This window comes from Pseudophryne corroboree, chromosome 5 (assembly GCF_028390025.1).
Source record: "Pseudophryne corroboree isolate aPseCor3 chromosome 5, aPseCor3.hap2, whole genome shotgun sequence".
Lineage (NCBI taxonomy): Eukaryota > Metazoa > Chordata > Amphibia > Anura > Myobatrachidae > Pseudophryne > Pseudophryne corroboree.
Genome location: NC_086448.1, coordinates 394,944,622 through 394,962,865, shown reverse-complemented (window position 1 = coordinate 394,962,865; position 18,244 = coordinate 394,944,622). Strand labels below are relative to the sequence as shown.

General features: G+C 44.4%; 1 protein-coding gene across 5 annotated transcripts in view; it reads left to right on the top strand.

Moving 5' to 3' along the window:
* The window catches only part of TMEM245 (transmembrane protein 245), an 879,931-nt gene that overhangs the window by 857,232 nt on the left and 4,455 nt on the right, over nt 1-18,244 (top strand). For 2 of the 5 annotated variants that reach the window (XM_063922719.1, XM_063922718.1), the window contains one exon: nt 13,195-13,389. The exons of 2 other annotated variants lie outside the window; for them this stretch is intronic. In XM_063922719.1, the coding sequence (XP_063778789.1) occupies nt 13,195-13,389 (195 nt within the window). Of the gene's footprint in view, nt 1-13,194; nt 13,390-18,244 lie in introns of those variants that run through there. One more of the 5 variants, XM_063922721.1, reaches the window with a different exon arrangement.

The following is an 18,244-nucleotide window of genomic DNA, read 5'->3' as shown; positions in this document are numbered from 1 at the left end:
ACACTGGATCCAGATGCTTCTGATGGGGAGTCTGTTTCACAGGTGGATGTTCCTGACCTCTTAGAGGCTATCAGGCTGATTCATCAAATTGATGATGACCCAGAACCAGTTGTTGCGTCTAAGAAACCTGATAGATTCAGACGTCAGAAGGTTAACAAATTAATTTTGCCTCATTCTGACCACTTAGTTGATATACGTCAGGAATCATGGGAGAATCCAGGAAAGAAATTCACATTTCACAAGAAGATGCTAGCTCGCTATCCCCTCGCTGCGGAGTTAAGTAAAACTTGGGAAACGTCACCGCTGGTGGAGTCGTAAGTCGCTCGGCTGGTGGTGTCATCTGCTCTGCCTGTCACTACCGTCACCTCTTTGAAGGAACAGACGGATAAGCGCGTGTAGGGTTACTTAGTCTATAGTCTTGCAGGAGCTGTGCATAGGCCCACTATTGCGGCTACTTGGGCTACAGAAGCTATTGAAGCGTGGACTCAGGAGGTGGAAGCAGAACTGTCATCCAATTTTCCTGATAATGCTATACAATGTCTTTCGTATATTGTTACAGCCTCTCATTACATTAAGGAGGCAGCTTCTGATTCTGGTGTTCTGGCGACCAAGGCCTCTACTACGTCCATTCTGGCTCGCCGGATTCTCTGGTTGCGGTCCTGGTCTGGATCTGGACTCTAAGAAAACCCTGGAGGTGCTCCCTTTTAAGGGGAACACTCTTTTTGGTTAGGATCTCAACAAGATTGTTGCTGACTTAGCTTCCGCTAAGACTGCATGTCTGCCTAGTACTGCTCTGAAGGTACTTCATTTCGTTCCTTTCAAAGCAAAGGGTCAGGCGTTCCCAAAATAGTCTCGCACTTCCAAAACCGCTAAGCCCAAACCTAAATGTGCCTGGGCTGCCCGTCTGCCTGCTTCCAAATCAGACAAGCCTGCTGCATGACGGGCAGGCCTCCCCCTGGGAGATCCCAGGGTGGGAGGCTAACTTCTACGGTTTACCCAGGTATGGTTGAAGACCACTTCCGACGCCTCGTAAGGGAAGTCGTCACTCATGGATATGCCATATCCTTCAAGAAACGTCCCCCTCATCAAATTTGCCTGACAAACATCCCTTCGGATCCGGTAAATGCAAAAACACTTAATTTGGTGGTACAGTCCCTCCTGGGCACAGGGAGTGGTAGTGTTGGTGCCTCTGGCTCAGAGAGGCAGTTGGTAATATTCAACGCTGTTCCTAGTCCCGAAACCGAATGGTTCCTCCCGGCCCATTCTCAACCTCAAGTCTTTGAACAAATTTGTGAGGGTCTCCAGGTTTCGTATGGAAACTCTTTGCTCTATTGTTCTGGCTTTGGAGCCCGGGGACTATATGGTATCCATACAGGATGCTGAAATACATATTCCTCTTGCCATGTCGCATCAGCAATACCTGCGGATTGCTTTTGGCAACCTTCATTATCAATTCCGGGCCTTACTTTTTGGACTGACCATGGCTCCGCAAATCTTCACCAAGGTCATGGCGGTGATGACGGCCCTGCTCTGCCGTCAGGGTATCAGGATCCTACTGTATCTGGACAACTTGCTGATCCTGGCGAATACCCCAGAGGTTCTCCTCAGTCACCTGCATCTGACAGTCCATTTTCTGCAAGCCTACGGGTGGCTCATCAACTGGAAGAAATCATCCCTGGTCCCGGCCCAGAGCATGGTGCACCTGGGGACATTGTTGGACACACACAACCAGCGGTTGTTCTTGTCACAGGAGAAAGTCCTGAACCTTCAGGACAGGATACGATGCTTCCCCTATCGCCTGCGAGTGTTGATGCACTCTGCGATGTTAGTACTAGGCCTCATGGTGTCTGCTTTTGACATATAGTGACATAGTCAAAAGAGGCAAACTGCCCATCGGGTTCAACCTGTATTCTGCATTAAACTATTCATATTATAATGCACTAGCTGAAGTAATGGCAGAGTACCAAATGAAAACAATGATTCTTACCACTCCCAGATAATTAATGTCAATATGTTTAATGCTATAGCCCTGGATACATTTACCAGTTAGGAATTTGTCCATTCTGCTTTTAAATACATTTTCTGCGTCTGCCATTATTACCCTCTCCGGCAGGGAGTTCCAAATATTTATTGATCTTTCCGTGAAGAACCCTTTCCTATGTTGTGTACGGAATTTCCTCTCCTCTAACCTAAGCGAGTACCCACGCGTCCTATATAGAGTTCTTTTAATAAACAAATCTGCTGCTAGCTCCTTGTAATTACCCTTTACATATTTGAAGATATTAAAAATGTCTCCTCTTAGACTCCTCTTTTCTAGTGTATACATATTTAACCTAGCAAGTCTTTCCACGTACTCCAGAGACTTTAACCCTTTTATCAGTTTAGTAGCTCTTATTTGAACTCTTTCTAGTTCCCCAATATCTTTTTTATAATACGGTGCCCAGAACTGAACACAATATTCCAGATGCTGACTTACCAATGATTTGTACAGTGACAGGATTACATCCTCGTCTCTTGTCTCTATGCCCCGTTTATTGCACACAAGCACTTTACTTTCCTTCTTTGCTGCACTTTGACTTTGTGTACTGTTATTAAGCCTATTATCTATGAGCACCCCCAAATCTTTTTCCACCATAGTTACCCCTATATTTTCACCATCCAGAGTGTAGGATGCATGTGTGTGTTTTTTTCCAAAATGCATAACTTTGCATTTGTTTATATTAAACCTCATTCCCCATTTAGACGCCCAGGTTTCCACTTTAACTAAGTCATTCTGTAAGGACTCCACATCGCATTCTGAATTAATTACCTTACACAGTTTAGTATCATCTGCAAATATTGATACTGTGCTTTCCAGGCCTATTCCTAGATCATTGATAAATATAGTGAAGAGTAGAGGGCCAACAACTGACCCTTGTGGTATTCCGCTGACTACTGGTGCCCAACTGGAGAACATCCCATTGACCACTACTCGTTGCACTCTGTTATCCAGCCAATTACTTATCCATGTACAAGTAATGTTACCTAGACCAAGTTCCCGTAATTTGTTGATCAGTCTCCTATGAGGCACTGTATCGAAGGCTTTTGCAAAATCTAAATACACCACGTCCACTGCTTTTCCATGGTGAAGATTCTTGCTCAATTCCTCGTAGAAGCTAATTAAGTTGGTTTGGCATGATCTGTCCCTTACAAACCCATGCTGACTTTTACTAATAAACTTTGTAGCCTGTAGGCGATCCCCTATGCTATCCCTCAAAATGCCTTCCACTATTTTACCCACTATAGAGGTTAAACTAAGTGGTCTATAGTTTCCAGGATAATTTTTATTTCCCTTTTCTCCGCCAGGGTCCACAGGTTATCCACAGGATAACATTGGGATATGATGGAGCGACAGCGGATTGGCACCAAACGATCACAAGCTTTCTGGCCTCCCAGGATGCAATGGGCTCGTCCATATAATCCCGCCCACCGATTCAGTAAAATCAGTTTTATGTTTGGTGTGGCAGGAGCCGGACCATGGTCACAGGGCTGCTATTTTTTGGCAGCTCTAAGCTTTATTGATTTATTTTTATAGTCTTACTATGTTTTCTGAGTGATCTTTCCTAACAACGTCTTACACGCATATTGGAAAGAGTCGCTCCAACAACTCTCCGCCGGGTTGCAACAACGCTTACCCACGGTACAAGTGCTGTCTCGACGGGCGTCTGTGTCGGATATACTAGCAGGTCCAGCAGACGTTACCAGGCTGTGGCTGGAGCACGGGGAAAAGGAAAAGGCATCGGTTCCGCTTAGAAGGGGAATACGGACACAGCCGCACTGTTTTGGGAGGAGACTACCAAACAGTAGCTGGCGTGCCGCCACCATGGGTGCTCCAGCGCTAGGTTTTAGGGATCATAAGGCGCCAGGATTAGTTTGAGGCTGCAATCCCTATGGTTAATGTCAGCAGTGGAGAGTCAGACGCTCTCCTGGTCGCCCAATGAACGGATTGCCTCACTTCCGTCTCAGACGCTACCATGAGGGTATTCGGTCGCAGTATATGCCGCTGTGTCTGTATACACTAAAGTTTACCGCTAAGAAACCAGGTCGCTGCGTCTGTATACACTAAAGTTTACCGCAGAGCGGTAACTTTTAGTGTCCACTAAAAGTTACCGGAGCGGCAGTGTACACTAGTAGCGTCTGGATCCACTCAGCGTTTGCTAACGAATTGATCGATCCTGGAAGTGGGGTGAGTCTCCCTGTATCCCATTCTACGGAGTAAGGGTTATACAGCACTAAATTTCCATCTACTTTTTGTCTGTGCGAAATAGTTAAATTTAGTGCCTATTGCATGTGAGTTTGTGTACAATACTGTGGTTTTCTTTGCAATGCGTCAAAATAACTGCATAGAATAGAATACAGTAGATGTACTCCTACATACTTGAAATGTGTTCATAGTTGATAATATGCTCATATGACTAATATATAACACATGACTGACTGCTAGTGTGATTGCTGACTTTATATATGTTCGACAGTGTTTTTTCTGAGCCTCAATGCTGGTGCTTGGGTTGGGGTCAGATTGATATCACTTTTATACAGGTAAAGTGATTACAGTCACAGGTTGTGTAGTATACTGTGAAAAAGCGGATTGTTTATCATGACTAAGAGCGGCAAAGGTGACAAGGTTACATTAACAGTAACACCAGCACTCGTAACATGTTTATCCTGCAAGGTGGGGTTATCAACTCCACATCTGGCACACAATGGGTTATGTGCAAATTGTTTTGCGTTTCAGCAGATTGCAAGGCAGATTCCTGTTCGACGACAAATAGATCCACCTTGGGCTGTGTTTGCACAAACCTTATCCAGTATAGCTGACAGGTTGGTCCCTGCAGCTTCAACCTCAGGAATAGGGTACACTATTAACCCATACATGCAGCTCCCATCTTATGGTATAGCCCCTACAGCTTCTACAAATCAACAAGTTGATAAACCAAGGGTAAATATATCATCAGATTCACAGGCTAAACAGGATGATACAACAGAAGATGACTCCATATACTCTACTTCACCATATGAAGAACAAATGGAGGGTTTCGGCTCAGAGGATATAGCTAAGTTAATTGGAGCAATGAAGGCTATTCTGTCTCTAGAGGATTCAAGTGAGCTAATAATAAAAACTAAAGCACCTGTGTTTAAATGTCCCAAAACAGTTAGGGTTGAGTTTCCAGAGTCAGAGGAACTGACGGAAATTATGAAGGAACCTTGTGCTACGCCCAATAGGAAATATAGAATTCCAAAAAAGTGGGATTCTTACTACCCCTTTCCAGCTGGGGACTGTTTAAAAAGAGAAGTGCCTTCTAAGGTAGATACGCATGTCATTCGATTAGTGCGAAAATCTATTTTGCCTTTGCCATCTACGTCATTAAATGGATACGTACATGTAAAGCTGATTCAGAATCCAAAAAGGTTCTGGAAGCTTTGCCTTTTGTTGGAAACATTCTTTTTGGTAAGGTACTGACAGATCGTCTGGAGTCAGAAGCTGAAACCAAGAAGGTCAGGTTTCCTGCCAGTTATAACCCTAAGCCTACGGGCTCGGGATTTCTGCCATTTCGGTGGCAAGGTAAAACAAAAGGTAAAAATGAATCAAAGCAAACCCAGTACAATAAGTCTGGTAAAGCAAAGAAGCAATGGGCCACCAAAGGGCCAGCTTCCAAACCAGAACAGAAACCATCAGCCTGATGGTGCGGGCCTCCACCTGGGGGACTCCAAGGTAGGGGGCTGTCTTCTTCAGTTTGCACACATATTGCAGCAGTAGACAACAGACGCTTGGGTGCAAGAAGCAGTATCTCTGGGTTATGTTTTCCCTTTCAAGAAGCAGCCTCCTCTAAGTTTTTTTTGCACCAGCCCGTCTCATATAGATGCGAAGGCCAGAGCCCTGCAAGAAGCAGTTCAGAAATTGCTTCATATTGGGGTAATTATTACAGTAACCCCGGCACAACGGGGGAAGGGTTTTTACTCCAACCTATATTTTGTCCAGAAGCCACATTGGTAATTTCGGCCCATCCTCAATCTCAAAATGTTAAACAAATACATTTGGGTCCCAAGTTTCCACATGGAGACATTACGCTCCATAGTTTTGGAGGATAGTGAACCTGAGGTAACACTGATGGGACAATGCTATCGGCACATGCAGGTAAGCATCCTGTATATCCAGAGATACCATGTAAACCAGGGGATTACATGGTATCTCTGGATATACAGGATGCTTACCTGCATGTGCCGATAGCATTGTCCCATCAGTGTTACCTCAGGTTCACTATCCTCCAGCAACATTTTCACTTCCAGGCCTTACCCTTTGGGTTAGCCACAGCCCCCAGAGTATTTACCAATATCATGGTGGTTATGGCAGCTTATCTTCGCAAGCAGGGGATAAGGATTTTTCCATACCTCAACAATCTTTTAATCCTAGCACAATCCCAGGAATTGCTCTTGAGCCATCTCCAACAGGCAATAACTTGTCTACAGAAGCACGGATGGCTCATAAATTGGGCAAAGTCGTCTCTGATTCCGTCACAACGGATTATTCACTTAGGGGCTGTATTGGATTCAAGTCTGCAGAAAATTTTACCTTTGGAAAAGATATCCAAGGTGCAGTTAATGACTGAGGAATGGTTGCACAGTCAAACAATATCAGTTCACACGGCAATGCGAGTGATGGGTTTGATGGTGTCAACATTCGACATGGTGAAATACACACAATTCCACTCAAGACCTTTGCAACATCTGATTCTGACCAGATGGAATGGATATCAGATTGGGAGATCCTGACAACGAATGCCAGTTTTCAGGGCTGGGGAGCAGTGTTCGGAAAATTATGGTTCCAGGGAAAATGGACCATAAAAGAAAGTTGCCTGCCAATAAACCTGTTAGCCAAAAGACATTCTGCAAGGAAAACCAGTACAGATTCGCTCAGACAATGCAACGGCAGTAGCATACCTCAACCATCAGGGAGGAACTCGCAACCAAAGAGCAATGAAGGAGTTAAGTCACATACTAAAGTGGGCAGAACTCCATCTTCCAGCATTGTCCGCAGTGTTCATTCCAGGAGTCCTAAACTGGGAAGCGGACTTTCTCAGTCAACACACCATTCGAGCAACCGAACGGGCTCTACACCCGGAAGTATTTCAGACTCTAGTAGACAAGTGGGTGTTGCCAGAGATAGATCTCATGGCGTCCCATCTGAACAACAAAGTTCCGGCATACGGGTCAAGAACAAAAGACCCCAGAGTGATCCTTGTGGACGCGCTGTCAGTGATATGGGAATTTCATCTGGCATATCTGATTCCTCCAGTCTACCTGATACCCAGGGTGGTGAGGAAAATAAAGCAAGCAAAGGGTGCCGTGATTCTAATAGCTCTGGCTTGGCCCAGAAGGCATTGATAAATAGATCTGCAGAGGATGTCGATGGATGCTCCAATTCTGCTCCCTCAATGTCTAGATCTACTAACACAGGGTCCTTGTTATCACAGGCATCTGGATCGGCTGTCTTTGACGGCGTGGCTGTTGAAACCTCTTTCCTGAAGTCAAGAGGTTTTTCACAACAGGTAATTCAAACAATGCTCAGAGCAAGGAAACCCTCCTCTGCTCGCATTTATCACCGAATATGGCAAGCCTATATTCATTGGTGCAGTGAAATAAATATGGATCCAAGATCTTTCAGAGTATCCGGAATCTTAGATTTCCTTCAGGCAGGAATGGATAAGGGTTTGAAGGTGGCTTCCTTGAGAGTTCAAGTTTCAGCATTGACTGTATGGTTTCAAAAGAAAATTGACACTTTACAGGATGTGCGTACTTTTTTCCAGGGAATGCTGCGCATTCAACCACCTTTTTGTTCTTCCTGCAGTACCTTGGGATTTAAGTCTGGTCCTCAAAGCCCTTCAAGGGGCTCCATTTGCACCACTTAAGAAAGTGGATTGTAAATGGTTGACAACTAAAGTACTGTCAGATTTAGGAGCGCTGTCATGTAAATCTCCTTTTCTGATTTTTTTATCCAGATAAAGCAGTTCTCAGAACTAGGTCTGGCTATCTTCCTAAGGTGGTATCTAAGTTTCACCTTAACAAAGAAATTGTAGTCCCGGCTTTTCAGGTATCGGGACTTTTTACGGGAGAAGCGTCGCTGTACGTAGTCCGTGCATTAAGAATCTACGTAGATCATACCAGTACCATCAGAAAGACAGATTCTCTCTTCATTCTCTATGGATTTCACAAGAGGGGATGGCATGCTACTAAACAGACGCTAGCAAGATGGCTTCGAATGACGATTTCAGAAGCATACTCTCGAGCTGATCTCCCTGTTCCGGCTAATGTCTCTGCTCACTCTACACGTAAGGTAGGTCCTTCATGGGCAGCACAACATGGTGCTTCAGCAGAAAAGATATGTAAGGCAGCCACATGGTCTTCCATTAACACTTTCATTAGACATTATGCCTTGGATACCTTTGCCTCTCATGACGCTGAATTTGGGCGAAAGGTTCTGTCTAATCAGGAGCGTCCCCACCACTAAAAATTGCTTTGGGAATCCCAATATTATCCTGTGGATAACCTGTGGACCCTGCCGGAGAAATATACGTTATGGTAAGAACTTAGACCACAGGTTTCCACAGGGATCCCACCCTGACGCACCTGATTTGAGAATCTTTATACTCACTAACCTCTTCCCTCTTGCTTGGAAGGGTGTGCATGTGTGTTCTTCTCACCTGAATAGAGTTCTACATAATGCTCCTGCCTAAATGCTTTGGAAACAACTGATTTGACTGAGTCAGTGGGCGGGATTATATGGACGAGCCTGTTGCATCCTGGGAGGCCAGAAAGCTTGTGATCGTTTGGTGCCAATCCATTGTCGCTCCATCATATCCCAATGTTATCCTGTGGAAACCTGTGGACATAGGAGAAATACCGTTATCAACGGTAAGTTCTTACCATAACGTATATTTTGAATAAAGGCACTACCTCCACTATGCGCCAATCCCTTGGTACCATGCCTAATCTAATTGAACTATAGAAAATTAAGTACAGGGGTTTTGCTAGCTGTAACCTAAGCTCCATAATAATCCTTGGATGAATACCGTCTGGGCCTGGTGATTTATTAATCTTCACGTTACCTAGTCTCTCCAGGACTACTTCCTCATTTAAACAAGCATCAAGCCAAGAGTCGTTACCCTCACTGTCGTTATGCACTAATGTCACCGGCTCATCCTCCCTGGTAAATACTGATGAAAAAAATGTGTTCAATATTTCCGCTTTTAATTTGAAATCATTTATCAAAGCTCCCAATTCATCTTTTAAAGGGCCTACCTTCTCCTTCTTTAACTTTTTACTGTTTATATATTTATAAAACTTTTTAGGATTGGCTTTACTCTCTAGCAATTTTTTTTCCATTATAATTTTAGCTGCCCTTATCGCTTTTTTAAATTTTTTATTGCATTCCTTGTAATACCAGAATTACTCCTCCCCTCCATTAGAATTAAATGTTTTGAAAGCACATTTCTTATTAACCATTGCTTCCTTGACCTCCTTATTAAGCCACATTGCTTTTTGTTTAATACTCCTGCGTTTACTGCTGATGGGAATGAATTTGTGAATATTGTTTTCAAGCAACCCTTTAAAAGCCTCCCACATTTCCGTTATGTCCTTACCTTGAAACAAAACTTCCCAGTCAATGTCGTTTAGTGCCCTTCTCGGCATATTGAAGTTAGCTTTTCTAAAGTTAAATGTTTTGGTCACTCCCTTATAGATATGTTTCTTAAAACTGATGTCGAATGTGATCATGTAGTGATCACTTTCCCAGGGTCTCCCAAACTTTAGTGTGTGATATAATGTCCACATTATTGGTAATAACTAGGTCCAGAATTGTTTTACCTCTAGTTGGGTCCTCAACTAATTGAGTCAATAATTGATCCTTCAATATATTTAAAAACCTGCTGCTCTTAGTTTTTACACATAAATCATTACTCCAATTTATATCAGGATAGTTAAAGTTCCCTGACAGTAGGATGTCCCACATTCCTGCTACTTTTTCAATTTGGCAAAGTATGTTAAATTTCATTCCTGCCCTCCGCAGAAGCCGATTCTTGCCAAGTGGGATGGCCTGTCTCACCGGATCAGGTCTCCTTGACTCCGGAGGTTCGTCTGTCACTGAGGTGGTGGCTACAGGACAAACGATTGAGCAGGGGTCGTCCCTTCTGGATCTCCAACTGGGTCCTCCTGACAATGGATGCCAGTCTGAGGGGTTGGGGCGCGGTGCATTTCATTCAATATCAATGTTAAGTCTATGGGGTAAGAAAGTCTTCATCTCAAAGATCCATTTTGTTTCATTTTTTAATAGATCTGTTATGATGTTTCTCCCTCTCCAGTTGTTGTATACTTTTTTGATTGCCAGAAATTTTAAGCCATGCGGGTCCTTGTTGTGGAAATCCAGAAAGTGTTTTGACACACTATGAGTACCAAGTCCTCTTTTTATGTTGTAAATATGTTCTGCCAGCCTTATTTTGATTTTTCTTTTGGGTTGGCCAATATATTGTAGCCCTCAAGGGCATTCTAAAAGGTAAATTACCTGTTCTGTTTCACAACTTAGATGATCTCTAATTTCATATGTCCTTCCAGTCTTATTTGATTTGAATTGTTCTTCTGGTTTTGTCATAGTTATACTAAGATGTTTACATGCTTTGCAATTAAGGCAGTAGTGATAACCCTTTGTCTTTTCTTTTTTGGTGAGGTTTTCTGATAACTTGTGACTAGATCTTGTTTAATATTCTTTGCCTTTTTGTATATAATTTTTGGTTTGTCTGTTAGGCAGTCTTTCAATTTGTTGTCCAGTTTTAGAATGTGCCAATGTTTGCTCAGCATTGTTTCTATCATTTGATATTGTATACCTATTGCTGTGGATGATGAATTTGATTTTCTCTGTATACTCATCTGTTCCTTTTTCTTTGTATTTAGGGGGTTATTCCGAGTTGATCGTAGCTGTGCTAAATTTAGCACAGCTACGATCATGTTACTTGACATGTGGGGGAACGCCCCGCATGTCAGTTGCCGGCCCTTCCCCGTAGACGTGCAAAGGCATCGCATAGCGGCGATGTGACGTCACACAGCCGCTGCGTCCGCCCCCGTTCGGTCCGGCCACGCCTGCATTGGCCGGACCGCGCCTACGAAACGGCGCCCAAACTCTGCCGTTTCGCTCCCTCCCGCCCATCGATCGCCTCTGACTGTCAATCAGGCAGAGGCGATCGCTGTCCTGCTACGGCCGTCCGGCATGCACAGGCCCATTACGGTGCCGGCGCATGCGTAGCAGGGACCCGTTCACTCTGCTGCGTTAAAACACAGAGAGCAAACGGGTCGGAATGACCCCCTTAATGAGATCCTTTCTATCCATTTGGTTGATTCTGTTTCTTTGTTTATTCAGTTCCTCCACTTTGTATCCTTTGTTCCTCATGTTTCATATTGGCTACAATTTCTTCTGATTCTTTGCAATTGACTTGATGGTATCTTGCTTTCCAATTTTTATGATGATTACTTGAACTCGGTAGAATATTGTTCTCACTTCTTTAATATGAGTTTTGGTATTAATTCTGTTTTTAATAAAAATCTCCAAATCCAAAAAGGTCACTGTGTCTTTACTCGTGTTTGTTGTGAATTCCAAATGGATGCTGTTATTATTTATGTGTATGATGAATTTTTGAAGATCTGTGTCGGTTCCTCCCCAAATAAAAAAAGATGTTGTCAACAAATCAAGCCATCTTTAAATGGATTGTTTGTCCAAATGGCTTGGTCTTCCCACCTAGCTATGAATAGATTCGCGTAGCTAGGCGCAAACGATGTTCCCATCGCCGTTCCAAACTTTTGGCGATAAAATTAACCATTGTTCCAAAAATAATTATGGTTCAGAATGAACTCAATGTTTGTCATAATGAAGTTGACCTGTCTGGTCGGAAGACTGCATCCATTGCCTCAGGGTGTTTTATGGATTCAACCTCCCTATGTCCCGCCTGTAGCTCCTTGAGATTTGTTGGTGGTTCTGGAGGTCTAGCAAGAGTCTCCATTTGAACCTCTTGAATCTGTGGACCTTAAGTGGCTTACTCTTAAGGTCTTGTTTCTGCTGGCTACTGCGTCTGATAGACGGGTTTCAGACTTGTGTGCCTTATGCTGTCGGTCACCCTTTCTGATTTTTCACCGTGACCGGGCGGTTCTTAGGACGTGCCCTAGTTATCTACCTAAGGTGGCGTTTTCTTTCCACCTTAACCAAAAGATTGTGGTTCCAGCTTTTATCTTTCCTGAATTGTCCTCCAAAGAGTTGCCTATAGATGTGGTACGGGTTCTCCATATCTATGTGAAGAGGACAGCCTCTGTTAGGAAGTCTGATTCTCTTTTTGTACTTTTTGTTTTTCACAAACGTGGCTGGCCTGCGAATAATCAGACCCTGGCCAGATGGATTAGAATGGTGATTGCACAAGCTTATGTCTTCCAGCTCCTGCTACCATCAAAGCCCACCGTGGTGCGACCCTTAAGCAGTTGTGCAAGGCGACTACATGGTTCTCAGTGAACACGTTCATAAGGTTCAATACCTTCTATACTTCCACCTCCCAGGAGGCTTCCTTTGGACGCCGGGTTCTTGTGCCGCTACAGTGCGTCCCCTCCCATGTACTGCTTTGGGACATCCCCGATGTTATTCCCTGTGGAATACCAGTGTACACCGCTGCAGAAAAGGAGATTTATGGTAAGAACTTACCTTTTGTTAAATCTCTTTCTGCGAGGTACACTGGATTCCACAGGGCGCCCACCCTGACGCACTTAGCTTCTTTGGGTTGGTATGGCATTAGCCGCTGCTACCTTCTCCTGTTGTGACAATGTGTTGTCTGTAGCTACTAACGGTTATCGTCTCTTTTACCTGCTACTGCATTAGACTGGTTAACAAAACTGAGCTCCAGTGCCTGGAGGCGGGGATGTAGAGGAGGCGGCGCTATGCATCCTGGGAACAGTCAAAGCTTAAGCCTGTTGGTGCCTCGGATCAAGATCCTACTCTACACCCCCAATGTTATTCCCTGTGGAATCCAGTGTACCTCACAGAAAGAGATTTAACAAGGGTAAGTTCTTACCATAAATCTCCTTTTTTCTTTAGAATTTGCCTTACTTATGTAATATTTTCTCCTAATATAGTGGTAGTCATCCTTATTTGACGGGCCTGGCAGTGGCAGGAGGTGCCTACTACCTGGGATTGGAAGGTGCAATTATTGGACCCATTCTACTTTGTATACTGGTTGTTGCTGCTAATATTTACAGTGCAATGCTAGCGAGTCCAACTTCTGCAGTACCAACTCCATCAACAACTCCTTGGCCAGTGCAAATTCAACAGTAAGTCAGCTGTTTATTTATTGTAATTGAGTCTTGGATGATTTTTAAGAAAAATGTATGAGAGTACTACTCTAATATGAGATTGCAGTTACTCTGATGTGGTCTTGAAATAGAAACTAGCCTTGGAATATATAACCCTTACAAGTCTCAGATCATGTTTGAAAATTGCTCTCTAAAAAGGTCTGCGATGACTGTTTAAACCGGGACAAACAGATTCAAATAAAAGAAGCCAAAGCTAAAAGTCTTCTAATGTCATATCCCAAATACAACAAAAAAGTGGGCGCTACTTAGATGATAAATTATTTTATATTAAATCTTAAGCCAGCCCACACAAGGAGGATCTGGGTATCCACCAATATAATATAGACAAACTAGATAAAAACAGTGTGGGCGCACGATCAATGTAAATTTACAAATAGCTGCTGGTTATGTAAATATACAATTTTATTCATAAAATAGTTCAATATGTGTGTTGTCACTTTATATATTCAATATCACAAGATGGCAATATATTTTTTTTAAATATATAATGAATAACATTTTTTAATAATATTGATAAGGGACACGTGTCCTAAAAAGCTCTCAGGACCTGCTGGTAATTAGTACAAGCTCATGTGTAAATGTAAGCAGTGATTCCTTCCCATGGGTTTTGCTGTATTGGCTACGAGACTTGGACGCTCACATACAGCATTGTATACCTAAAGTCAATGGACCATTGCTTTAGCACGTTCGTTTTCGTATGTATACACTATTTTTATTTATTGATTAGTCTATGGGACTTGGACGCTCACATAACCTTAACGTCAATAGACAATTGCTCTAACACATTCGCTTGCGTCTGTATACAGTAATTTTATTGATTGATTTATTGGCCTCTTTTTTTAAATTGACTCTCTGCATCTAGCCTTTGTTCTGTGTGTACAGTATACAGTAACAATACAGTCATCACTGACCATTTGCCAGAGCTTGTAGATCAGTCCGCCGCTATTCGCTCTACAGTACTGGGTTAGTGGAGCAGTAGCCACACAGTGGTAAAAATGTGTATTGCATGCTGTGTATGTGTTCATGCCTCAACGCGCCTGTCCGTGCAAGAACTAAACAAACTGAGCTATTGCTTAGGCATGACTAATCCTCCGTTTAGACGGAGAAACAGCAACGATGAGGGAGGCTCCAACTGTATGTGTGGTGTCGCCCTGCGATGCATATGCAGTTTAATTGCAAACGCATTGATTTAAGGTCGGTCCGGTGACATTTTTTTTCAGAGCAGCTGCAGGTGATGTCATGCAGCCGCAATGCTGCTTTCCAAACACTTGCCACTGTCAATCACTATACACAATCGCATAGTGAGGGGGCATGCAATATAGCCGCTGCACATGCGCAGACCCTCTAGATGTGGCAGCTGAGTGCAGGTCTGAATTACACACTTAATTAGTATTTAAGTTCAGTAACAATGCCGGTTACCAGAGTAAAAGATGAGTAGAGAAATATATTGCAATTGTGATGAATACACAGATGATTATTGTAGAGGCCTGCGATTACAGTGAATACTTCTGTGTCACATATATAAGCATAGTATCATAAAAGGTCTACAGGGCAATATTTCCTTAAGAATGGTATAGCATAATACAGTATGGAAAAAAACATTATTACATAAAGCAGATAATTGTGAATAAGGCAATTTGTATACATATACTGTAGCCTTGCTTAGCCCTCAGAGAATTATTTATAAGTATCAAGCACGAACCAGGCTTGCGGTAACCGTTATCATTATAATTGCTACAATGTGTCTCAGATTGTGGAACCAACTGCTTGATTCAGTGTCAGTCTGGAAGGAACTACAAGCAGAGCAGAGCCCTGCACATAGTGAGAATCGGATTGTTGTCTCATCTGGATACAATATAACAGATGCAGACTTTTAGTATATTCTAAGTTGCTGTTGTCTCGTGTACTGTATGTGTGATATACCTTAGATCAGGGGTGGGGAACCTTTTTTCTACCGAGGGCTATTTGGATATTTATAAAATCCTTCGGGGGCCATACAAAAATTTTCAACTTAAAAAATTACCCTGCCCCACAGTAGGTCTGCCCCTTAGAGGTACTGTGTGTGCGCGCCGGAGGCGCGCACGCGCCAAAAAAATGGGTGTGGCCAGTTAAAATGGGACGTGATACACATATGCCCCCAATAGTGCGGTGCCAGATCCACAATTGCCCCCACAGTGCCAGGTATACAAATGCCCCCACAGTGCCAGGTATACAAATGCCCCCCACAGTGCCAGGTGTACAAATGCCCCCCACAGTGCCAGGTATACAGATGTCCCCACAGTGCCAGGTATACAGATGCCCCCACAGTGCCAGGTATACAGATGCCCCCACAGTGCCAGGTATACAAATGCCCCTCACAGTGCCAGGTATACAAATGCCCCTCACAGTGCCAGGTATACAGATGCCCCTCACAGTGCCAGGTATACAGATGCCCCTCACAGTGCCAGGTATACAGATGCCCCTCATAGTGCCAGGTATACAGATGTCCCCACAGTGACAGGTATACAGATTCCCCCACAGTGACAGGTATACAGATTCCCCCACAGTGCCAGGTATACAGATTCCCCCACAGTGACAGGTATACAGATGCCCCCACAGTGCCAGGTATACAGATTCCCCCACAGTGCAAGGTATACAGATTCCCCCACAGTGCCAGGTATACAAATGCCCCCACAGTGACAGGTATACAGATTCCCCCACAGTGCCAGGTATACAGATTCCCCCACAGTGACAGGTATACAGATTCCCCCACAGTGCCAGGTATACAAATGCCCCCACAGTGACAGGTATACAGATTCCCCCACAGTGACAGGTATACAGATTCCCCCACAGTGCCAGGTATACAAATGCCCTCCCCTCTCCCCTCCGTGCTGCTTACCGTGGACGGAGGAGAGCGCGGCTCAGCGGCTGTCGGGTGAAAGCGGCGGCGTGTAGTACTTCAAATCAGCCGCCGGTTCGAGAGCCAATCAGAGCTCACGGACCGGCAGCCGCGGCTCCTGATTGGCTGCCGGTCCGCGAGCTCTGATTGGCTCACGGACCGGCGGCTGGTTTGAAGTACTACACGCCGCCGCTCCCACTCGACAGCCGCGGTCTCCTCCGTCTCCCTGTTCTGACAGCTGAGACACGCTGCCGCCGGACTGAGTGGCAGCGTGTCTCACTGACACAAGCTGGTGGGCCGGACCAAACGGCTTCGCGGGCCGTATATGGCCTGCGGGCCGGAGGTTCCCCACCCCTGCCTTAGATCATAAGCAGAGAAATCATACAAATGTATACCAAAAAATGCTCTGTAAGATTAGCATATATAGGGGTAAATGTATTATAGCGGCACTTCCTCATTACTGAGGCGAAGCAGGAAGGGACATCGACAAGATGTATTAACATCTTGTCTGCCGAAGCAGGGGAGTGAAAGCTCCCCTCTCCGGCAATGTCTCCTGAGCACACAGCGCTTTAGCTCAGTGCTGAAGCGCTGTGTCTCCTTCCCGGGTGGCTCCAGTGCGGGATCTCACTACTCACGCGAGATCCCCTTCTATCTCCGGAGCCATAACCCGTCACTGCCAAGGATAGCTCTGTCCCTGCTGAAGTGAATGGGCATTGCCACCTGCACCTGTTGAAATCGACAGCTGCAGGGGTCGGAATGGTCAGCGATGCTGACCGTTCATACATTGCCCACGCATAACGTGTGCTGATACCGCTTCTCCCCCATAACAACGGGTAATACATTTACCCAATAATACTGTATGTAAAGGTACACAGCAGCATGGAGAATTCAATGCTATTCATGACTCTAGGTAAATAAGGAGAGGTAGCGAAAGACTGACTGCAGAGTCCTGCCACTTCTACTGCCATCTGTTGTGACAGTAATATCAGTGAAACAGATGGTGAGAGAGTGACAGGTGCCATCAGGTAGAGATAAGAGCAGCAGCCCTTCCGCTGTTGTGATGGCGTAAGCAACCTCTGTCCTGGTATCACTAGAAATTGCAGGACAGTGTATGCCTCTCCGCATGATGAGAGAGTGCCTAGTAGAAGGGAAGAAATACCTGTGTCTTCTAAATGGTCAGCGGTCACATAATGGTATGCCTATCGTGAACGGATGTCATGTGCACACCATGAGAACCCATATAGAAGCTTTACAAAACACGCGTTTCACCCATGTATAGGGCTTGTTCACATGCATCCTATTCTGGGATCCCCTCACTCCCAGATACAGGTTGTGAAAACCATTAGGGGCCAATCGCCTCATTCATACATTGATTGACAGGTCAAATTGTTAGATACTGTACAGTATATGGAATCCAATCCCATTGATTTTATCCAATCCCATTTAATTAAAAGGGATGGACCGTAAATTAGACCATTCCTGTTTCAGCGGTGCGTCCCCTGTCCTAGTTAATGTGTTAGATAATCAGTGGTGTTTGTCTAGCCAATCTCGAATCGTGCTGGTGTCCATATATTAGTTCCCAGGTAATTAGCGTGGCAACAAGTGCAGCATAACTGGTCAGCAGACATATGTGTTTCAAGCATAACCATAAATAATGTATAAAGTCACATAATTATAGGGGTCAGTGCCATAACTAGACATTTTAGCGCTGTGTGCAAGAAGCCGCATCGGCGACACCCCCCCCCCTATAAAAAATAAGGCCAGTGTGCGCTTTTACACATTAGGCAGATAGAGCTCCCTTTTATACATTACGGCAACAGAGTCCCCCTTTTTATAGATTACGGCAGCAGATTCCCCCTTTTTACACATTCAGCCTTGGGCAGGCAGAGTCCCCCTTTTTTTATGCCTTGGGCAGGCAGAGTCCCCCTTTTTTTA